At 36.2% G+C, this 26520-nt stretch overlaps 1 protein-coding gene across 1 annotated transcript; it reads left to right on the top strand.

Annotated features, from left to right (window-relative positions):
• Nucleotides 1-15859: 15859 nt before the first annotated feature.
• On the top strand, nucleotides 15860-19047 carry LOC132556427 (golgin subfamily A member 6-like protein 25). The gene is made up of 4 exons (XM_060220839.1): nucleotides 15860-15893; nucleotides 16434-16456; nucleotides 17564-18448; nucleotides 18613-19047. Exons 1-4 carry the CDS (start codon nucleotides 15860-15862, stop codon nucleotides 19045-19047), a joined length of 1377 nt encoding a protein of 458 aa, XP_060076822.1.
• The last annotated feature ends 7473 nt before the right edge of the window (nucleotides 19048-26520 follow it).

Genomic DNA, 26520 nt, shown 5'->3' with positions numbered 1-26520 from the left:
GCGAATGATTTCCATAAAACTGCATACACATAAATCTAGCATTTTATCAAGTCTTAGTGAAAAAAAGATTAGAGATTGTTTCTAATTTTGCATAAAGCTTACGAGTCTTTTTAGAACAGATTTTACACATTCATCTTAAAGACGTATGTGGTGTCTCCGTCCATGGCGTTGTCTTGTAGTATCGCCTTAATGCCGACCGTCACAGCTAGATGAGCTCACAACACGAACCTTAACATTAAAAAAAAGTCCATGTGAACTCATTGCGTCAATGTCATTAAACAGTGTCGCCATTTTTATAAAGGGTTATCTGTTGTGCCATATGTTATGACCATGATGATGGGCAATTCATATTCATCAATGTTTGGATAGACGGCAAAATTTTGTACATTTTTTCATGGCTATACTACTAAAGGTTTTTAAAAGAGTTAAGATTGATGCTAAAACTAAGGTAGTAAATGAAAATAAAAGACTCCCCTCCCCCTCCCTCTATACCAAAAATTTATCAAACATATTAATAAGAGAAAACAAATAGACTAAGTTTAAAAGACAAAGAAAAACAGATTAGCTAAAGAAAAGTGGAAAATGTTAAAAAAAAGACCACCATGCAATTCGAACCATAACCTAGTTAAATCTCCAACATCTAAGAACACCAAGAATTTGCTGATAGTTTCTAAATCGTGTTTCGTTTTTTCTTGTGTAAAGATATCAATAGGAATATATACTATTGCGATTTACCTTCCTCAGTTTTGATATATTTGGTAGTTCCATATATATAATTTACTTGATGGATGGCCATGATAACGCAATATTATAGGTATATTAAAACGTGAATGGTTGGTCGCAATTTTCATACTTGAAAACATTTTGCTTCTATTGTGTTTACTGAGTGACAAAAAAAATCGACAATAACATTGGTATTGAAGACGCCAAATGTCGGTAGTGTCTACTTCCAGAACTGACATTATCCAAACCAACTTCCAGTTTTCGGCCAAGAAATGTTCAATCAATAATTAACTCTTTCCCTTATTGTTATCTTGAAAAATCTAAAATAAAAATTGAATGATTCAAAGCGAGACTCGGAAACCATCTATTGTAATTGATACAATGCTACATTGATACATCAGAAGTAATCAACATACATGCTGATCGACACGTTAGTTTTGATAACGTGTGATTTGCAGGTAAACATGTAAGCAAATGCTTATAAAATATTTTTAATAAACTTGTCTATGTGCACCACATATTGAAAATGCTAATTCTGATGATACGTGTACATACCCTAATGACGAAAATTTGTGCAGTTCTGCATAAACAATAAAAAGAGTTTCCAATATTCTGATCTTCCCAATCGTGAACATTATGTTCAATTCTGCATTTGTTAAAATGACACCCCCCCCCCTAAACAAAAAGTAAATAATAATAATATTAATAAATAAATAAATAAAGAGCAATAAACAATAGAGTTCATGAAATTATTTGAAGTTAAACATTCACATATTCCATTAACTATTACCTATTCACACACTCTGTAGTACGATTTGAAAGAGAAACTTTATTTATCTAAAAGGGTAATTGTTGACAAAATATTGATGTCTTCTGGTCAAATATATATATATATAAATACAATGTAATGTATTGACAAACCTGACTTCAGAGGTCTTACCTTAACAAGATAACGTGCACAAATAATAACTTAGGCCCTTAGGATCACTGACGTGTACTAGAAGGACGCAGTATGATGCAGGTTAATTCATAACTTGCATGTACTGGACATGATAGTAGGTCTGTATTGAATGGTGCCATCGATTTATGTGTCTTTTTAACATCTTAATGATGTTTTAAAACAATTCCACATAGGTTGGTATTGAGAGACTCTGTTGGAGCGCATGTACATACAGTTGAAAAAGAAAACAAACATTAAATAGTATTGCGATTAATACTACGCTTAACAGAAATATACCAAGACTATTAATGTGTTTATAAAATATTCTATAAATGTAAGTTTATCTACAATATTCAATAATTAGATGTTTTTTATCGTATGAAGCAATGAAAGCAATACAGATACATGTACCGGTGGTTCTAAATACACCAGCAGCTCATGTATGTCGAAAATTTAATACAATTGGAATGATGAGTTATTGGCAACCTGATATGACACGCGCATAAAGTAGAGTAATTACCTGATATGATTAATACGAGTGAATATAGCTGATGACACAGCACTGTCCATCACTTTTAGGCGTGAACACGTATAGATATATAGGTTAGCTGTTATACAATGTATCGATATAGCATGACACAGGAGGCATTTCAATAACAAAGTTCTTAAAATTAATCAAGGAAGGTGTTTTATCAATTTCAGATTGTGATGAGAGTATCTGACATCAATGACTCTCGATATGTTTATTAGCGTATTAGATGTCACATAGATTGTTTGACGCATAACCGATCTAATTATAGATACAAATATGTTCAGGTATGGAAATCGGTATTTGAGAGTTACACTAAACACATTCTTTAAAATGATTCCAAACTTTTAGGTTTATGCACTTTAATCTGTACTTTTTGTAGTGACAAAATGTTTTTATAAATATCGCATAATATTATATAACTATTAAGCTACTGAAGTTTATATATTTCTTTTAAATCACATAAGCCGCGATTGTATTTTACATCTACGTTCCCAACAAATATTAGCGATCTAAATAATGAGTTTATATATGTATGTTATGCTTTACATTGGCGCTTGCGATATTCGTACAACTGCAAACTGCAAATGTCTGTACGATTAGAAGCCTCCGCCATGTTAAAATAAACGATCAATATGTGCTCTTATGTTCTTAAAGTTTTATTCCCGAAATTAATTCCCTGATCACCTGAATGATGATTAAAACCAATATGTCACTGTCTTTTTAATGACGACACAAACAATCACATGCGCAACTGTCTCCATGTCGGCTAGAACAACTACACTATCATAGTATTAGTTTTAACCAAATCCATTTCTTCATCTAACCTCTAAAATAAATCTTTTATTTATCAACCGTTAATTAGCTCGGAACCTTTTGAAAGCTAGTATGACTCTGGTATTAATTTAAAGAGGTACAATAAGTTTCTTGACATGAATGCCGTAATTGGTTCATAATAAGCAATAATTACGTCATCAATTATAACGCGATAATATGTACTGTAGTGAAGCTGTTGACAGAGACACTATGGAATAATATCTATATAAACAATACACATTATCAATTTCTTTTTGAAAGAAAAATGACAAAATATGTCCGCAAGTATTTGCACATACGTATAATGAATCAGACACCATCCGTCCATTAGTTTCCAGTTTTCCTGACTAAATTTCCAATCTCGTTCATTATCACAGTTCGTGTATTACTAAAACATGTACGTATGTACTTATTGGGGAATAATTCCCAAGTATTTTAGATAAAAAATCTTTTTTATGATTTTTTTAAATCTCACGTTCCAGCGATAGAATTCAGCTGCCTTCATTGATCCCGAAATGGTCTTGAAAAACATAATTTAAACTTTCTTTCAAGTTCCACTGGTGCCGTTGAACTGAAACTTTGTTGGAATTTCGGGAACCTGGAATGAGAAGTTTTTGCCGTTACTGCTAAAACATTCCAAACTGTTTTAATCATTTAATTGTTATTCTCTCTACTGTTGTTATATCATTTTAGGTCTTTAAAGTCAAATGACCGTTAAGGCCTACAGACATATTGTACATGTTAAGGCCTACAGACATATTGTACATGTTAAGGCCTACAGACATATCGTACATGTTTTGTTGCTGATTACGTTAATTTTGTACATTGCTAAGATCAATCACTTCATTTTTTCACGTTTAGATAGATGAAGTTACTTCAACTGAAAATAGCGATGTAAACATTTTTTTTTATATAAAGTGTTCACGCGTGTAGTTGACACTATGTAATTACTTTGGTTTTTATGGGCTTACTTTTGACGTATTTTTACAACAGCAACACAACAGATACCGCAATTTCCGTCAGCAATGAAACAGACAAGTGCGTCGAATAAAAATCTCAATTTGCTTGTATTGATAAAAGTCCAAAATGAATAACCATGTACTATTTGTTACCTTTTTATTTAAAAACAACAAATATGTTTGGTCCATGATCCTGTTGTAATTGTCATAAGAGAACATCATTATGTTTCCTCTACCGTGAACCTGTTGTTATTGACCTCAAAATATACCAGTATGTTACATCCACCGTGAACCTGTTGTTATTGTCATAAGAGAACATCATTATGTTTCCTCTACCGTGAACCTGTTGTTATTGACCTCAAAATATACCAGTATGTTACATCCACCGTGAACCTGTTGTTATTGTCATAAGAGAACATCATTATGTTTCCTCTACCGTGAACCTGTTGTTATTGACCTCAAAATATACCAGGAGAACATCCAGTATGTTGTTATTGTCACATCATTATGTTTCCTCTACCGTGAACCTGTTGTTATTGACCTCAAAATATACCATTATGTTATATCCACCGTGAACCTGTTGTTATTGTCATAGGAGAACATCATATATGTTTAATCTACCGTGAACCTGTTGTTATTACACCAGTCATAGTGAACCTGTTGTTATTGTCATAAGAGAACATCATTATGTTTCCTCTACCGTGAACCTGTTGTTATTGTCATAGGAGAACATCAGTATATTACCTCTACCGTGAACCTGTTGATATTGACCTCAAAATACACCATTACGTTATATCTACCATGAACCTGTTGTTATTGTCATAGGAGAACATCATTATGTTTAATCTACCATGAACCTGTCGTTATTGTCATAAGAGAACATCATTATGTTTCCTCTACCGTGAACCTGTTGTTATTGACCTCAAAATATACCAGTATGTTACATCCACCGTGAACCTGTTGTTATTGTCATAGGAGAACATCATTATGTTTCCTCTACCGTGAACCTGTTGTTATTGACCTCAAAATATACCAGTATGTTACATCCACCGTGAACCTGTTGTTATTGTCATAGGAGAACATCATTATGTTTCCTCTACCGTGAACCTGTTGTTATTGACCTCAAAATATACCAGTATGTTACATCCACCGTGAACCTGTTGTTATTGTCATAAGAGAACATCATTATGTTTCCTCTACCGTGAACCTGTTGTTATTGATATCAGAGTACATCGTTATGTTATCACGGTTATGAACCTGTTGTTATTTCTTGATTTTTTACAACTACAATCTTTAATATGTCTTGTATTTGTCTAATTTCAAACAAATAAGTCTGTTTTTTATATGTTCATTCTGATTGGTGTGTATTTATTCATTGCTTCCTTTCAATCTAAGACATGTGCTGTTATCTTGTACTTGAAGTTTATTAATGCTATCGGTCTCCAATTATCTAGTTTAGTGATTCCGTTCTTTTTGTGTATCAAGGTTACCAGGTCATATTACTGCGTTTTACTAAGATTGCCATGTACATGTAGGTGTGTATAATTTACTGCTTCTGTTACTAATAACCCAATCTGATTCCAAACCTCAGTATAAAATTCTGCAGACAAACAGTCTGTTCTAGGACATTTTCACTTTTCACTGGCCTCCAAATATTCTTTAAGTTAATTCAATCATCGCTACTTTTACTCTCCGTCTCCTTAAGACTGTAGACTATTTACATGAACTGTTTTTGAAGATTCATAAATATAATTTTTCCTGTATTTTCACTGCGGTACAAGTATTCATAGAGTGACTTTATCCGTTGCATGTCTCTGTCTGGTTGTTTATTATTATGTCAATTATCCTTTGGTACTTATTTCGTTTTGCATTTTTTTTGTCTTTTTCGTTTAATATTCTTAGGTTTTTTTCTGGCATAATGCTAACTCCACATTAATCGCATGTTAAAGTTTATGCCACTAGAATATTCAACAACTTCATGTGTGCATCTTGAGACTACTGTAGTGTATGAAATATCAACCTAAAACGTTAATGTTAAACTTCCAAATACCATGGCCCATTCTGTTTGTATTTATATAATTTAAATGCTATACCTTAATCATCTGTAGTTTTTTATTTCCATGTCTAATATCAGAAAATCTTACAATATTTATTGTATCTTTACTTACTAAAAATAATCGATCCTTTTTACTCCATACAGTGTATTTCTTCACAATGTGGACTTTTTTCTTATCCCGTCATATCTCAACCAGTTTGAGAGCATGTATCGTTTGTTTTAACCATCCAAATACTTTCTGCTCATTTGATATAACGTTTTATTGCCTATTGCATGTAGTGTCTCGTTAAATTCTTGCCAAAATACCAGTCCTGTTAACTCTGCATTTTATTTTGTTTCTTTATTTTTGTAGGTTAGGAACATACATATATTCCACTGCATATAAATCATTGTCTTTTTGTATATTCATTAATATTATTCTACCATTGTAGTTTTTGTATATATCGTGCAGGTCCGTATGTAATGTTAATTTAATTTAACATGATACGCCTTCTGCTATTATCACCCCAATAGTTATGCGTGTATTTAAAGAAAGTATTTGTCTTGTGTTTAATGTTGTAATAAACATATAAAATTTTTATTTTTAATCACTCATCTAGTTTCATATATTTTCCTTTTCCAGTTCTTGGGCGTTAAGGCAAATCTAATGCACAGTTTTTATTTGGGTTCTTTATTTTCGACTTGTTGCTTTTTTCACTTTTTCGTGGGCGACGGGGAGGCGTTGTGTTTTTAGAGTGATTTCGTGCTCATTCACTAACTGAAATAGCAAAGCTGTTCGGCTTCATGTACTTTTGAAAGGTGCTTAATGCTTCAGTCTATTGACTTTCTTTCATTTTTCTTTCTTTTTTTTTCTCCGTTTGCCCTTCTTACTTTGTTCCTCTGCATCTATCATATCTTGTCATTTGTTCTGTCCTATCATCATCGTCTTCACTTTGCGGTTCGTCGTCTGTCTGGTGTGTTTCCTGTGTGTTTGTGCATTGAGTTCTTGTTCTCCAAAACTCAAACATTTTCATTCGTTTTCACATATAAATGTACTATGATGGCGTGACCTATTCCATAACATTTCATATATCTTTTGTTTGCACCCTTCGGTTAACTGCAGTACCAAATATTTCCAAAATAGAACCCTATTATCAATAATTTTGGCAAATTACTTGTGAACTTTTTCACAAATACTAATCTGTTTCCATCATTACAATTGTCAATTTGTTGTTTATTCTTAATGTTTTTCTCTGCGTTTTGTTCCAGGGAACTTTTTATAATACCATCATCAACCAAAGATGGTATGTTAGATACTTTTAACCTAGGTATTGTTTCAGGGTAATGTTTTTTGTGCTCTAGAGTCACTAGCATTGTCCGGATATATCCGCCACATACTACCTGTACTAATAAACACTTCAGCATAATTTAGATATTGTTTATTTCCAAACTCTCTTGCTCTTTCGGTTGTGAATCACTGTATCCCGGCACGTAATTTTGTATGTCAATAATGATGCCATTGCTACTGTTTTTCACGGTCAGCGCTTTGCAGATATGTCACATATCCGTACTGTCAACCACCTTCATTTCCCCGTCTGTATTGCTCAACTTCAGCGCCCAGTCTTCGCTCATTTTCAATACACATTCAATACAACAGCAGTCTCCCTGATGCGTAAATTTTATGTTGATAGATCACATTTAACTGGAGCACATAAATCCACAGCTTACCTTGTTTAATGGCAGATAACCCCTTCGAGACCATCTTTATGTTTACTTGGTCATAAATCTGTTATTGACATTACCGAACATCATTATATTAGCTTGGTTATGAGCCTGTTGTTATTGACATTACAGAACACCATTATATTAGCTTGGTTATGAACCTGTTGTTATTTAAATCAGAGTACATCATTATGTTATCACGGTCATAAATCTGTTGTTATTGACATCAGAGTGCATGATTATGTTACCTCGGCCATGAGCCTGTTGTTATTGACATTACAGAACATGCATATGTTACCTCGGCCATTATGTTACCTCGGCCATGAGCCTGTTGTTATTGACATTACAGAACATCATAATGTTATCACGGTCATAAATCTGTTGTTATTGCCATCAGAGTGCATGATTATGTTACCTCGGCCATGAGCCTGTTGTTATTGACATTACAGAACATCATTATGTTACCTCGGCCATGAGCCTGTTGTTATTGACATTACAGAACATCATTATGTTATCACGGTCATAAATCTGTTGTTATTGACATGAGTGCATGATTATGTTACCTCGGCCATGAGCCTGTTGTTATTGACATTACAGAACATCATTATGTTACCTCGGCCATGAGCCTGTTGTTATTGACATTACAGAACATCATTATGTTACCTCGGCCATGAGCCTGTTGTTATTGACATTACTGAACATCATAATGTTATCACGGTCATAAATCTGTTGTTATTGTCATCAGAGTGCATGATTATGTTACCTCGGCCATGAGCCTCTTGTTATTGACATTACAGAACATCATTATGTTACCTCGGCCATGAGCCTGTTGTTATTGACATTACAGAACATCATTATGTTACCTCGGCCATGAATCTGTTATTGACATTACAGAACATCATTATGTTACCTCGGCCATGAGCCTGTTGTTATTGACATTACTTTATCACGTTATTGACATCAGAGTGCATGATTATGTTACCTGGCCATGAGCATTACACAGAACATCATTATGTTACCTCGGCCATGAGCCTGTTGTTATTGACATTACAGAACATCATTATGTTACCTCGGCCATGAGTCTCTTGTTATTGACATCAGAGTGCATAATTATGTTACCTCGGCCATGAGCCTGTTGTATTGACATCAGAGTGCATGATTATGTTACCTCGGCCATGAGCCTGTTGTATTGACATCAGAGTGCATGATTATGTTACCTCGGCCATGAGCCTGTTGTATTGACATCAGAGTGCATGATTATGTTACCTCGGCCATGAGCCTGTTGTTATTGACATTACAGAACATCATTATGTTACCTCGGCCATGAGCCTGTTGTTATTGACATTACTGAACATCATAATGTTATCACGGTCATAAATCTGTTGTTATTGCCATCAGAGTGCATGATTATGTTACCTCGGCCATGAGCCTGTTGTTATTGACATTACAGAACATCATTATGTTACCTCGGCCATGAGCCTGTTGTTATTGACATTACAGAACATCATTATGTTACCTCGGCCATGAGCCTGTTGTTATTGACATTACAGAACATCATTATGTTACCTCGGCCATGAGTTATTGACCTGTTGTTATTGACATTACAGAACACCATTATATTAGCTTGGTTATGAACCTGTTGTTATTGACATTACAGAACATCATTATGTTACCTCGGCCATGAGCCTGTTGTTATTGACATTACAGAACATCATTATGTTACCTCGGCCATGAGCCTGTTGTTATTGACATCAGAGTGCATAATTATGTTACCTCGGCCATGAGCCTGTTGTTATTGACATTACTGAACATCATAATGTTATCACGGTCATAAATCTGTTGTTATTGCCACCAGAGTGCATAATTATGTTACCTCGGCCATGAGCCTGTTGTTATTGACATCAGAGTGCATAATTATGTTACCTCGGCCATGAGCCTGTTGTTATTGACATTACAGAACATCATTATGTTACCTCGGCCATGAGCCTGTTGTTATTGACATTACAGGCCATGAGCCTGTTGTTATTGACATTTACCTCGGCCATGAGCCTGTTGTTATTGACATTACCATCATTATGTTACCTCGGCCATGAGCCTGTTGTTATTGACATTACTGAACATCATAATGTTATCACGGTCATAAATCTGTTGTTATTGACATCAGAGTGCATAATTATGTTACCTCGGCCATGAGCCTGTTGTTATTGACATTACAGAACATCATTATGTTACCTCGGCCATGAGCCTGTTGTTATTGACATTACAGAACATCATAATGTTATCACGGTCATAAATCTGTTGTTATTGCCATCAGAGTGCATGATTATGTTACCTCGGCCATGAGCCTCTTGTTATTGACATTACAGAACATCATTATGTTACCTCGGCCATGAGCCTGTTGTTATTGACATTACAGAACATCATAATGTTATCACGGTCATAAATCTGTTGTTATTGCCACATTACAGAACAGAACATCATCGTTACCTCGGCCATGAGCCTGTTGTTATTGACATTACAGAACATCATTATGTTATGTTATTGACATTACTCGGGCCATGAGCCTGTTGTTATTGACATTACAGTACATCATTATGTTACCTCGGCCATGAGCCTGTTGTTATTGACATTACAGAACATCATTATGTTACCTCGGCCATGAGCCTGTTGTTATTGACATTACAGAACATCATTGTTATGTTAAATCTGTTGTTATTGCGAGTGCATGATTATGTTACATGAGCCTGTTGTTATTGACATTACAGAACATCATTATGTTACCTCGGCCATGAGCCTGTTGTTATTGACATTACAGAACATCATTATGTTACCTCGGCCATGAGCCTGTTGTTATTGACATTACAGAACATCATAATGTTATCACGGTCATAAATCTGTTGTTATTGACATCAGAGTGCATGATTATGTTACCTCGGCCATGAGCCTGTTGTTATTGACATTACAGAACATCATTATGTTACCTCGGCCATGAGCCTGTTGTTATTGACATTACAGAACATCATAATGTTATCACGGTCATAAATCTGTTGTTATTGCCACCAGAGTGCATAATTATGTTACCTCGGCCATGAGCCTGTTGTTATTGACATTACAGAACATCATTATGTTACCTCGGCCATGAGCCTGTTGTTATTGACATTACTGAACATCATAATGTTATCACGGTCATTGCCATGAGCATGATTATGTTACTGTTGTTATTGACATTACAGAACATCATTTTGTTACCTCGGCCATGAGCCTGTTGTTATTGACATTACAGAACATCATTATGTTACCTCGGCCATGAGCCTCTTGTTATTGACATTACAGAACATCATTATGTTACCTCGGCCATGAGCCTCTTGTTATTGACATTACAGAACATTATTATGTTACCTCGGCCATGAGCCTGTTGTTATTGACATTACAGAACTTCGTAATGTTATCACGATCATAAATCTGTTGTTACTGACATCAGTGTACATCATTATGTTATCACGGTCATGAGTCTGTTTTTATTGACAATCTCGTTGTTGTAGTTCTATATTTTAATAACTGAAAGTAGTGCAATGTTTGACAGGAAACTCTCCAGTGTTTGACTGGAAACTCTCCAATGTTTGACAGGAAACTTTCCAATGTTTGACAGGAAACTCTCCAATGTTTGACAGGAAACTTTTCAATGTTTGACAGGAAACTCTCCAGTGTTTGACAGGAAACTCTCCAGTGTTTGACTGGAAACTCTCCAATGTTTGAATGGAAAACGTACAATGTTTAACAGGAAACTCTCCAATATTTGACAGGAAACTCTCCAGTGTTTGAGAGGAAACTGTCGAATGTTTGAATGGAAAACGTACAATGTTTAACAGGAAACTCTCCAATATTTGACAGAAACTGTCAAATGAGTAACTTGAACCCAATGCTTGCTCTGATATGTGGTATTTGATAGAAGTTTGATGCATGTATATGTATCGTAGAGTGTCCTTTTCACTGATATCTGAAGTCAGTGAATACGTCGTTTTCTATGTAAGCGTTTACAACGTTTCCTCAATAAATTAATCTCTTTGTATGTATGCATACATTACAAGCCACTACAGAGTGAGATCCGCACCTGTAGGTACAATGTAAAGGTGGTTTTAGTTGTTATTAACACAGACGTACTTAATGACAAGAAATGTCTCAAAAACAGACAATTTACATACATCCACCTATAACACACTGAAAATAAAAAACAAGGGGATGTCTAGGCTCTGTGGTTAGGTAATAGCTCATGCGGTTTCTCCAACAGCCTTATCACAACTTTATCATTCAACCAGATCTTCAGAAAGATGGCCGATAAATTATGGAAGAGTGTTTAGAACACAACAATCGAAAGACTTTGTTATATTAAATAAGAAAGGATATTGAAATGACATGTTTAGATACCGTTTTACACCTGTGCGTACATGTCGTTAAATGATTGTTCAAGCCTTATATTTAATAAGACTACATTGTAAGGAAATGTTTCAATCTTACGTACTAATTAAACATAAAGGAAAATATCGATATATCAACAAAATCTTCATTCAAGCTAAAATTCAATAAAACTAGGGAAAATATAAACAAAGGAAAGATTTACACGGATAATTCTGAAAACGTACACGGAGAATAAGACTAAGTTTTCAATTCTTGTGCGTAATGCCACGTTCCCAAAATAAGAACAAGGTAAACAACAACGGGTCCATCAGATGTAAAGAGGGGCGTCAAACACGTCCAAATTAACGTTGAACCAGAGATAGAGAACGTTTCTCAATAAGATCGTTATGACCACTGTTATTTCTTCTGTAATCTTCAACAAATTGTATCTTTTGAAACTCTGTGTTGTGAGTTTTTCTCTCAGCTGCCGACTATTTTTCACGGAAATTGTGATATTGGGATCAGACCCTTAAATATCGATTGCGACCTGTAAACGCACATGAATGGATAATAGAGACGAAGTGTACAATATATATTATCTGATAATATATACACTAATTTACATGTTTTATGAAATGTTTTATCTTTGCCATGTGTAAAATATAATATTTTTATTATGATAGCAAGATTAATATCGAAATTCATCAACTGGAGAACATGAAATTCAGATGTAGATACACATCTATAAACTGGAGTTATATATAGAATATGCTGAAGGTTATGCTCCACTTCATAACTCTTTAAACAGGCCTAGATATATCATTTAACCAGATATAGTATCCTTATTCATTTGCTGTAATTTTATTCAAATGTGTATGAGCAATAAATTCCTCGAACAAAAAATAGTTAAAATATTTCGTCTACAACTGACTAGCTACCTGATATGGTACATTGATAGAGAGTAATGTGGTGATGGGGCAGAAGTATTGAATTACTAAGTTTACCGGACTCGTATAGGAGAAAGCTTCTGTGCGAAAAATGTAATGAAAATATTTATAAAACCCAGATCGCAACACATACATTTGTTTTTTGAAAATAATGCTACCTCTCAGATCACTAAGAAAAGGACGGAGCGATGATCCCAGAGGGTTGATCAAACCTAGAAATATAGATAGGGCGCCAACAGAAACATGTTCTGTTCAGTCCATAGAACTCTACCTAAAGACGTTATCATCTCATTTAAAAGGCGTCTTGGTCTGTCGTCAACCATGGTACATGTACATTGTACGTATCGCACGTGATCGAACAAAGGAAAGCGGCTTCCTAAAGCTGACGTGTACCCGAGGTTTGAGGAAAATATGGGTCTGGATCAGAAAGTTAATTTAAGGGATTAATTACAACAGCACCTCGTATAAATTCCATTTCGTCTGTTTCATTTATCAATATTGATACGGAAGTTTGATAGTAAGCCTTACATATATTGTTCTGACTTCATGTTGCATCCCAAAAACAGCTTCCACAATTATATCGAGGTATAACATTGGGGCTGTTTGGTTGCGAGGAGTATTCTGGATTGAAAATCAAAACAGAATTCTTCTGTTCTAATGACTGACAATATATCTGTGTTGATTGATGAAGCTAATCGGTAATTTGGCTTTAAAAATCACAACTTAAGCTTGTCTTGATAAAGTTTGTCTAGTGTACTGACATTTTCACGCCTTTGTTAATTATGTGCTCCGGGCGGCAGAATTACCTGTAGGTTATATATACATATAGAGTGGGCGTGTACTTACATGTATCTGATGTGAAAAACAAGTAATACCAAAAAATAACTGGCGATGTATCTGTCTATCTATTCAGCGCACGGCGAGCCTTTATCGATCACATTGTAACCATTAACTTTATTTTGTCTTATTATTTTTTTTACATATTAATATCTTATGACATTATAATGAAAGCTGGGAAACACCAAATTGAATTTAAACCAACTTGGGACACTGGTTTGCATCCATGATCTAGGATATTAAAAGATGCTATTAGGAAGTGATAGAGTTCATTCAACGTAATTTACCAGATTTTGAACAGATGTTTTTTAACAAAGTAAATCTCCAGAGTACTTGGCGTTTTTCAAACTTCATCCTGTAAGTGTAGCTCATAATCATTTCCCTTCACAAACAATAGGTGTACGAGATTACTTGTATGATTCTAGACATTTCACTTTATTAGACTTAATTGCTGTCCTTTGAAATAGATTCGGATGAATTTCGTCTTTTCTTCAATTTTTTAGATATCTCGGTTCTAACAGTTGACAATCACAGCAAATAAGCAATTGCTATGACTTAAGTCATCAATGATTGATTCCACACCAGGCATCTTCTTTTCGCTTGGCTGTGTTCGTCCTTTCGTTTTCATTTTTATGTTATAAACCGGAAATGTTTTCTTTGCTAAACGGAAATGCGAAACAAGTTAAATTTTGAGTACTATAAAAAGTCAGTTATAGAGTTGCTTTTCTTTCTTCAATTTTGCTATATTTCGGTAATTTATCAAACTAAGAAAAAGAATTGAGATAAAATGTCTGGTTAACAGTTAAGTTTGCATTTTACGTCATTTCGTTTTCTCGTATGTTTGTACTACAGTGCACAAATTACGTATACATACTGTTACTAGACAGCCATTGTTAGTGTATGGTAAACAAACATGTAACAGGTTCGACACTTGTATTATTCTGAAGACGACAAAGTCAGCAATGTGTTAAATTTATTCCTTAAGAAATCCAGGCGTGGCTCAGAATGCGAAGATTACATACATATGAGTAGATATTCTCAAAGCAAAAAATTATTGTCGGTATATTGATAAGGCAGTGATGTTTAGAACTTTTACATCTTCACTTACAATACCTAGTGTGTACTGTGTTCGCATTGTTACCTGTGTATGTTTACTCAGGTAGCACTAATCATTCTGGGCTGTTGTCCCTTCATTTTCTTTTTATCATATCAGATATTTACATATTATCATATCATTATAATAACAGTGTGTAAGAAGATAGGTCCACTATTGATTGAACGAGTTTTAATTTAGAAAATAAAAAGACAAGAAAAGTTAAAACTAATAACAGTGTGGTCATTGGGCTTGTTCAACAGAAAGCATTATTACTTCTACAAATAGAAAATTTTATATTCTACAAAAAAAGTTCTTTAGGGACATTTGTTAATTACCATGCCGTCCTTGTAGGTCCAAACTTATTACTTAGTCTTTTTTTGTTCTGTCGTACTAAACCTGGGCTGTCCACTGATGAAAACCAAAGAGACAACCTTGGTACTCGTAGTATGTTTGGCTGTAGTGTGTACTCTGATATAACGTAGAAAACAATCGAGTTGTCTTTCTTTACTTTATACTTGCTGACTGTTTACGTTTGATAAAAAATTCTGTTGAATTTTCATAATCTTTTGATAGAAGGAAATGTGTTTTAACAGAACAAATCTTTGATTACAATAGTTATTCATCATGATTAAATTTCGTTTGAATTTCAACAATAACAACAAAAGTAGAATGAATTCGTGCAGAAATGTCTTTCGTTGATGTGTACAGAAATGTCTTTCGTTGATGTGTACAGAAATGTCTTTCGTTGATGTGTACAGAAATGTCTTTCGTTGATGTGTACAGAAATGTCTTTCGTTGATGTGTACAGAAATGTCTTTCGTTACTTTGTACAGAAATGTCTTTCATTAATATGTACAGGGATGTCTTATTGTGTATTACTAGATCAAATCAAAGGTAGGATCTGATGTATTACTAGATCAAATCAAAGGTAGGATCTGATGTATTACTAGATCAAATCAAAGGTAGGATCTGATGTATTACTAGATCAAATCAAAGGTAGGACCTGATGTTTAACTAGATCAAATCAAAGGTAGGATCTGATGTATTACTAGATCAAATCAAAGGTAGGATCTGATGTATTACTAGATCAAATCAAAGGTAGGATCTGATGTATTACTAGATCAAATCAAAGGTAGGATCTGATGTTTAACTAGATCAAATCAAAGGTAGGATCTGATGTTTAACTAGATCAAATCAAAGGTAGGATCTGATGTTTAACTAGATCAAATCAAAGGTAGGATCTGATGTATTACTAGATCAAACCAAAGGTAGGATCTGATGTATTACTAGATCAAATCAAAGGCAAGTTTTGTTGTATTACTAGAACTAATCAAAGTTTGTTTTTCATTCACTATAGTCTCTATAATCTTAAGTCACATCGATATCGGAACTCGAAATTGGCATTTAAGCTGTTTACTTTGTTTTTGATTGCAGCTCTCACCAAATGCAAAAATAAGGTAATTTAGTTTGACTATCGTCCAAATCTTACTGTAGAATCCCGACAGCCTATAAGAATTTTTCATGCGATATAAATTGGGAAATTAACAAAAAAGGACTTGGAGAGTTATGTTACCTTAGAGATGATCTCAGGAATCCTACACTCTAGCTGGCAACTCTCCAACAGTTGATTTGGTAATAACACTGACACATATACAAAACAAGGCATATAGCAAGGGGGTTGGAGTATAAACCTGTAGGGAATTCAGACCTTACACTAGCGCCCAGATAGCTTTTTAGACCAATACTTTAAAACAACCAACCCCTGTATTAAATTTCTTAGAAACATAGCTTCTTTAAATATTTTTAAAACATATATCTAATTATTGTTCTATTATTGTACAGCTGTGAAAAAAACAAAATACTCAAGGAATATATGTCAATTAATTATATATTTTTTCAGTAGCACTTACGATTTCAAACATACATGTCCTTTGAATACCTTACAAGACCTAGAAGGATGAAACAGCAGTATGATGAATTATTATTGACGAGTCCTAGAAGGACAAAATAGCTGTATAATGTACAAAACAGATGTAGGATGTAGTATTACTGACGAGTCCTAGAAGGAAAAACAGCTGTATGATGTAGTATTACTGACGAGTCATAGAAGGATAAAACAACTGTATTATGTAGCTTAATTCATTATTTGGATCTAATGATACAATTCGTTTGTGTTGTATACAATTTCATTATGTTTGTGTATTATTTTTTCCGAATATCATTCCACGAAAGGAATTTTGAAGGAACGCAGTCTTAGTCGTTGACAACATCACAATACATTGATGAATTAATGAACAAGGAAATATTTTGTGACCTACTTTCGGTTAGTATTTTGGATTTCATGGCACTGTTTACCAGGGCAGATATCGAATTCCTTATACACAATGTACCTGTCATCTGTGATGTCTATGGAAATCTTACATCACCATACCTAATTCAGATAAGATAATTTGGATCATAGTGTTATGGATAGGCTTATACCCGGAGAAAGTCAGCTAATATCAGGAGAAAATCGGCTAATTTGAGGGAAAGACAGCTAACCTGAGGCTGAAGCCGGTTAGTAGTATGTGGAAAAAGTCGGTGAGTATGTGGAAAATGTCGGTGAGCATGTGGAAATAGTTGGTGAGTATGTGGAAAAAGTCGGTGAGTATGAGGAGAAAGTCGGTGAGTATGTAGAGAAAGTCGGTGAGTATGAGGGTGAGTATGAGGAGAAAGTCGGTGAGTATGTGGAGAAAGTCGGTGAGTATGTGGAAAAAGTCGGTGAGTATGTGGAAAAAGTCGGTGAGTATGAGGGTGAGTATGTGGAGAAAGTCGGTGAGTATTTGGAAAAAGTCGGTGAGTATGTGGAAAAAGTAGGTGAGTATGTGGAGAAAGTCGGTGAGTATGAGGAGAAAGTTGGTGAGTATGTGGAAAAAGTCGGTGAGTATGAGGGTGAGTATGAGGAGAAAGTCGGTGAGTATGAAGAGAATGAGGAGAAAGTCGGTGAGTATGTGGAGAAAGTCGGTGAGTATGTGGAAAAAATCATTGAGTATGTGGAAAAAGTCGGTGAGTATGAGGGTGAGTATATGGAGAAAGTCGGTGAGTGTGTGGAAAAAGTCGGTGAGTATGAGGGTGAGTATGAGGAGAAAGTAGGTGAGTATGTGGAGAAAGTCGCTGAGTATGTGGAGAAAGTCGGTGAGTATGTGGAGAAAGTCAGTGAGTATGAGGATGAGTATGAGGAGAAAGTCGGTGAGTATGTGGAGAAAGTCGGTGAGTATGAGGAGAAAGTCGGTGAGTATGTGGAGAAAGTCGGTGAGTATGTGAAAAAGTCGGTGAGTATGAGGGTGAGTATGAGGAGAAAGTCGGTGAGTATGAAGAGAATGAGGAGAAAGTCGGTGAGTATGTGGAGAAAGTCGGTGAGTATGTGGAAAAAATCATTGAGTATGTGGAAAAAGTCGGTGAGTATGAGGGTGAGTATGTGGAGAAAGTCGGTGAGTGTGTGGAAAAAGTCGGTGAGTATGAGGGTGAGTATGAGGGGAAAGTAGGTGAGTATGTGGAGAAAGTCGCAGAGTATGTGGAGAAAGTCGGTGAGTATGTGGAAAAAGTCAGTGAGTATGAGGATGAGTATGAGTAGAAAGTCGGTGAGTATGTGGAGAAAGTCGGTGAGTATGAGGAGAAAGTCGGTGAGTATGTGAAAAAAGTCGGTGAGTATGTGGAAAAAGTCGGTGAGTATGAGGGTGAGTATGAGGAGAAAGTCGGTGAGTATGTGGAAAAAGTCGGTGAGTATGTGGAAAAAGTCGGTTCGTATGAGGGTGAGTATGAGGAGAAAGTCGGTGAGTATGAGGAGAATGAGGAGAAAGTCGGTGAGTATGAGGGTGAGTATGAGGATAAAGTCGGTGAGTATGAGGAGAATGAGGAGAAAGTCGGTGAATATGAGGGTGAGTATGAGGGTGAGTATGAGGAGAAAGTCGGTGAGTATGAGGAGAATGAGGAGAAAGTCGGTGAGTATGAGGGTGAGTGTGAGGAGAAAGTCGGTGAGTATGCGAAAAATGAAGAGAAAGTCGGCTAATAGGAGTCTGTTTATAACATACCAGGACAATGTCTGTGTATAACATATTAGGAGAAAGTCTGTTTATAACATACTAGGAGAAAGTCTGTTTATATCATACTAGGAGAAAGTCTGTTTATATCATACTAGGAGAAAGTCTGTTTATAACATACTAGGAGAAAGTCTGTTTATATCATACTAGGAGAAAGTCTGTTTATAACATACTAGGAGAAAGTCTGTTTATAACATACTAGGAGAAAGTAACTAGGAGAAAGTCTGTTTATAACATACAAGGAGAAAGTCTGTTTATATCATACTAGGAGAAAGTCTGTTTATATCATACTAGGAGAAAATCTGTTTATAACATACAAGGAGAAAGTCTGTTTATATCATACTAGGAGAAAATCTGTTTATATCATACTAGGAGAAAATCTGTTTATAACATACAAGGAGAAAGTCTGTTTATATCATACTAGGAGAAAATCTGTTTATAACATACAAGGAGAAAGTCTGTTTATAACATATTAGGAGAAAGTCTGTTGATAACATACCAGGAGAATGTCTGTTTATAACATATTAGGAGAAAGTCTGTTTATATCATACGTGATACAAATTTAGTTGATAGAGATGTCGTTAATTAATATACAATAGTGTAGCTGGAGATAAGACTCTGCATGCTTTCAGAGTTATTTTGGCACGGACAAGTCTATATGGTATTTGAAATGAAATGAGCAATATTATTGCTGAGATAATTTGTAGTCAGTGGTATGTACCAGTGTAGTAAACATACGTGAATTTTAAACGCCCGTTCAAGATAAAAAGAAAAACTCCATCATCCTTTTCGGCACACTTTTGATGGTAAAATATCTCATAGTTTCATTCGCGTAATATATGACTACCCTTAATCAATACTTTGATTTTATCAGAAAGCTACTTTTGATCTCCCCCATTTTCGCTGGAACACCTGGTAGAAAACCATATTTTATCGTTATTTTCACGTTACACCTAAAATATACGTGTAACTAACGACCGTTTGACCAGATATATCGGCCAGCTTCTGCAGCCGCTTCGCAATGTTAGGACAATAATAAAAACCAAACTATTGTTAGCGCATTAACAACTTATAAGGTAGTTTCACTGCTTTTGTAATTTCGTCACTTTGTGTTCTGTATTGTGTGATATGAGGGCGCGTAGTACATATGTTTAACGACCATTAATATCACAACAACATAGTTCAATAGTGCGTTTCTATATCACTTATGGATGGCGCCGTCACATACAGAATAGCGTTTTGAAAGCGCACCGGCCCTTGTTTATACGACAACAGTAGTGACGTCATAATGGTCAGACGTTCAGTATCATTTAATGTAGGTGTTACATCTTAAAAACCACTATAATTAATAGGCAGCTCACTGCCCTTAATGTAGATTTAGCCTTATACTAAGCACGTCGAAGCAAGAGGATTGGTTAAAGGACAGATAGGAAGAGGAAGGTGGTTCTACACTAGGTAAATTCCGATATATTGATAGTGTATTGAAATTACTTAATAAATACTCCCTAATGTTAACCTAATCCTAACCTCTGGGCCGACATTATCACGCATGCTCTTTTTCAAAAAGCCGCGCAGGGATCGTACGAGTTGGTCATTCTCAAAAGGGCCACCATTTTAGGCCTATCCGACGGTCTGTGGGTTAATGGTTAGTTTTAAGTAAAATGCTGGCGGTGATCTGTTTTTGGTGTCCATGCGGGTGTAATTCTTCTTTCTATCTATATCTGTCACTATATATCCTGTTCGCTTTATCAGTGTCTGTACTTTCTGTATTACATGCTGTTCCTTTCACTTTCCGACGTTTTATATGACTATATCTTGTGATGGAGATGTTAGTATCGGGAGTGGTTGGGGCTGTTAGTAGAGGTCTACTTAGTGGTTAATGAAATAGACTCGTTGTGGTGTAGCTTAGTGTCATGGGATAATTTTAAACTTCCTGTGTTAAAGGGTAGGGATGATAGATAGAAAGAAAGACTACTGGGAGTGGTAGGGAAAGATGGACCTGTAGGTATTGTGCAGAGTATAGACGGAGCCGGGGGAGGGGGTGATTGTATGGCGTTGCATTGTAAATGGAATCCGAGTTTCCATCCTGTGATAGTCACCTATGTGATGTTGTGTTTGTGTATGACGTGACGTGCTTAGGGCATGATGTTCCCTCTCAAGCGCCACAGTGGTGTTGTTGTACAAACAACGTAGGTGATTATAGAAGTAATGCGTGGGATTTTGATTGTCAGAAATGGAGCCCTACTGTGTCCCTTACGGGTGTTACATCAATTCTCTCTGGTCTTTATACCGGCTGTGATAGACCTGACATATAAATATCTGGTTTATATACTTGCTGTCATAGACCTGACTTATTAATATCTGGTCTTTATACTGGCTGTGATAGACCTGACTTAATAGTATCTGGTCTTTATACTGGCTGTGATAGACCTGACTTAATAATATCTGGTTTATATACTGTCATAGACCTGACTTAATAATATCTGGTTTATATACTGTCATAGACCTGACTTATTAATCGTTCTGTTAATGTGTGCTTACGATTTAACTTTGTAGAACAATAACGATTTAATATGATGTCAGAGTTTCAAGAGAGTAATGATGATATGCTTTGGTCGTGGTCTTTCTGAGAGACTTAAACATCGTCCTAGCATATAATCACTTAATCAACTCTGTCGGTAATTGACGCTGGTCCAATGTTTATATCACAAATGTGTGTAACATGACACATCAACTGTCCCGCACTAGTAATTATTATTTTTTAATGCAATCTACTCATGATTTTTCATAGCGTTCTTCGTGATTATGAAATGATAGCGAATCCTTGTTAAGATGGATATATCTCAACACATTTAGTCTGAAGACAAAAACATAGAGCAGATTCTACCCAACAAAATATATACAAGGAAACATAGGAAGTAAATTGAAATTATAATAAAAAAAGATGGATGAGTAAATATAGAGATAAATACAGGCTTACAGTTGATATATATCATAGCAACAACACACACACTACAATAGTACACACACTACAACAGTACACACACAACAACAACACATACACAACAACAACACACACAATACAACAGCACACACACTACAACAACACACACACTACAACAGCACACACACAACAACAACACACACAATACAAAAACACACACACTACAACATCACACAAACTTCAACGGCACACACACTACAACAATACACACACTACAACAGTAGACACACACTTCAACAACACACACACTACAACAACACACACACTTCAACAACACACACTACAACAACACACACACTTCAACAACACACACACTACAACAGTACACACACTACAACAACATACACACTACAACAACACACACACTTCAACAACACACACTACAACAACACACACACTACAACAGTAGACACACACTTCCACAACACACACTACAACAGTACACACACTACAACAACACACACACTACAACATCACACACACTTCAACAGCACACACACTTCAACAACACACACTACAACAACACACACAATACAACAACACACACAATACAAATACACAAACACTACAACAGCACACACACTACAACAGCACACACACTTCAATAGCACACACACTACAACAGCACACACACTACAACAGCACACACACTACAACAGCACAAACACTACAACAGCACACACACTACAACAACACACACACTACAACAGCACAAACACTACAAAAACACACACACTACAACAGCACACACTACAACAACACACACACTACAACAATACACACAATACAACAGTAGACACACACAATACAACCCACACACTACAACAACACACACACTACAACAGTAGACACACACTTCAACAACACACACTACAACAACACACACACTACAACATCACACAAACCTCAACACCACACACACTTCAACAACACACACTACAACAACACACACACTACAACAACACACACACTACAACAACACACACACTACAACAGTAGACACACACTTCAACAACACACACTACAACAGTACACACACTACAACAACACACACACTACAACATCACACACACTACAACAGCACACACACTACAACAGCACACACACTACAACAGCACACACACTACAACAGCACACACACTACAACAGCACACACACTACAACAACACACACACTACAACAGCACAAACACTACAACAACACACACACTACAACAGCACACACACTACAACAACACACACACTACAACAATACACACAATACAACAGTAGACACACACAATACAACACACACACTACAACAGCATAAACACTACAACAGCACAAACACTCCAACAGCACACACACTACAACAAACCACACTACAACAGCACAAACACTACAACAGCACACACACCTCAACAACACACACACTACAACAGCACACAAACTACAACAGCACAAACACTACAACAACACATACACTACAACAACACACACAATACAGCAACACACACGCTACAACAGCACACACACTACAACAACACACGCACTACAACAACACACACACTACAACAGCACACACAATTCAACAACACACACACTGCAACAGCACGCACATTACAACAACACACACACTGCAACAGCACGCACATTACAACAACACACACACTACAACAACACACACACTATAAAAACACACACATTACAACAGCACACACACTACAACAACACACACACTACAACAGCACACACACTACAACAACACACACACTACAACAACACACACACTACAACTACACACACACTTCAACACCACACACACTACAAAAGCACACACACTCAACAACACACACACTTCAACAACACACACACTGCAACAGCACGCACACTACAACAACACACACACTACAACAACACACACACTTCAACACCACACAAACTACAACAGCACACACACTTCAACACCACACACACTACAACAGCCCGCACACTACAACAACACACACACTGCAACAACACACACACTACAACAGCAAACACAATACAACAACACACATACTTCAACAACACACACACTACAACAACACACACTACAACAACACACACACTACAACAGCACACACACTACAACAGTAGACACACACTACAACAACACACACACTACAACAGCACAAACACTACAACAGCACACACACTACAACAACACACACACTACAACAACACACACTACAACAACACACACACTACAACAGCACACACACTACAACAGCACACACACTACAACAACACACACACTACAACAACACACACTACAACAACAAACACAATACAACAGCACACACACTACAACAGTACACACACTACAACAGCACACAAACTACAACAACACACACACTACAACAACACACACACTACAACAACACACACACTACAACAGCACACACAATACAACAGCACACACACTACAACAGCACACACACAACAACAACACACACACAGCAACAGCACACACACTACAAAAACACACATACTTCAACAACACACACACTACAACAGCACACACACTACAACAACACACACACTTCAACAACACACACACTACAACAGAATACACACTACAACAACACACACGCTACAACAGCACACACACTACAACAACACACACACTACAACAACACACACACTTCAACAACACACACACTACAACAGCACACACACTACAACAGCACACACACACTACAACAACACACACACTACAACAACACACTACAACAGCACACACACTACAACAACACACACACTACAACAACACACACTTCAACAACACACACACTGCAACAGCACGCACACTACAACAACACACACTACAACAACACACACACTTCAACACAACACACAAAACAACAGCACACACACTTCAACAACACACACACTGCAACAGGACGCACACTACAACAACACACACACTGCAACAACACACACACTACAACAGCAAACACAATACAACAACACACACACTTCAACAACACACACACTACAACAACAAACACACTTCAACACCACACACACTACAACAGCACACACACTACAACAGTAGACACACACTACAACAACACACACACTACAACAACACACACTTCAACAACACACACACTACAACAACACACACACTACAACAACACACACACTTCAACACCACACACACTACAACAGTACACACTACAACAACACACACACTACAACAACACACACACTACAACAGCACACACAATACAACAACAACACACACATACACACACACACACACTACACACACACACTACAACACACACACTACAACAACACACACACTACAACAACACACACACTACAACAACACACACACTACAACAGCACACACAATACAACAGCACACACACTACAACAGCACACACACAACAACAACACACACACAGCAACAGCACACACACTACAAAAACACACATACTTCAACAACACACACACTACAACAGCACACACACTACAACAACACACACACTTCAACAACACACACACTACAACAGCACACACTACAACAACACACACACTACAACAGCACACACACTACAACAACACACACACTACAACAACACACACACTTCAACAACACACACACTACAACAGCACACACACTACAACAGCACACACACTACAACAACGCACACACTACAACAGCACACACACTACAACAGCACACACGCTACAACAGCACACGTGCACAATGTGACAGCACATACACTACAACAGCACACACTACTGATATGTAATATTACACACACAACACAGCAACACACACACTACTTATATACAATATTACACACACAACACAGCAACACACACACTTCTTATATACAATATTACACACACAACACAACAACATACACACTACTTATATACAATATTACACGCACAACACAACAACACACACACACTTCTTAAATACAATATTTCACACACCACAACAACATACACACTACTTATATACAATATTACACACACAACACAGCAACACACACACTTCTTATATACAATATCACAAACACAACACAACAACATACACACTACTTATATACAATATCACAAACACAACACAACAACATACACACTACTTATATACAATATCACACACACAACAACATACACACTACTAATATACAATATTACACACACAACACAACAAATCACACACTGCTTATACACTATATAACCATACAGCATCATGTCGCACACAATATATAAACAGTATATAGACAACAACATCGGGATTTAAACATAGGGGCTATTCTCCTTTCCCAACCCAACGCTCCCCCTCCTTCTACGATCAAAGCTCAATATTTTTGTTTTAAAGACAGTATTTTGTCGCCAATTTTATTTTTATCTTATCAGCGTCAGTTATAAATAACGATTTTGTAATTTTG

This window comes from Ylistrum balloti, unplaced genomic scaffold, assembly GCF_031769215.1.
Source record: "Ylistrum balloti isolate Yb309-2 unplaced genomic scaffold, AGI_CSIRO_Ybal_v1 Utg370568, whole genome shotgun sequence".
NCBI lineage: Eukaryota > Metazoa > Mollusca > Bivalvia > Pectinida > Pectinidae > Ylistrum > Ylistrum balloti.
Note: the sequence above shows the minus strand (reverse complement) of the source record. Positions and strands in the feature narration are given on the sequence as shown.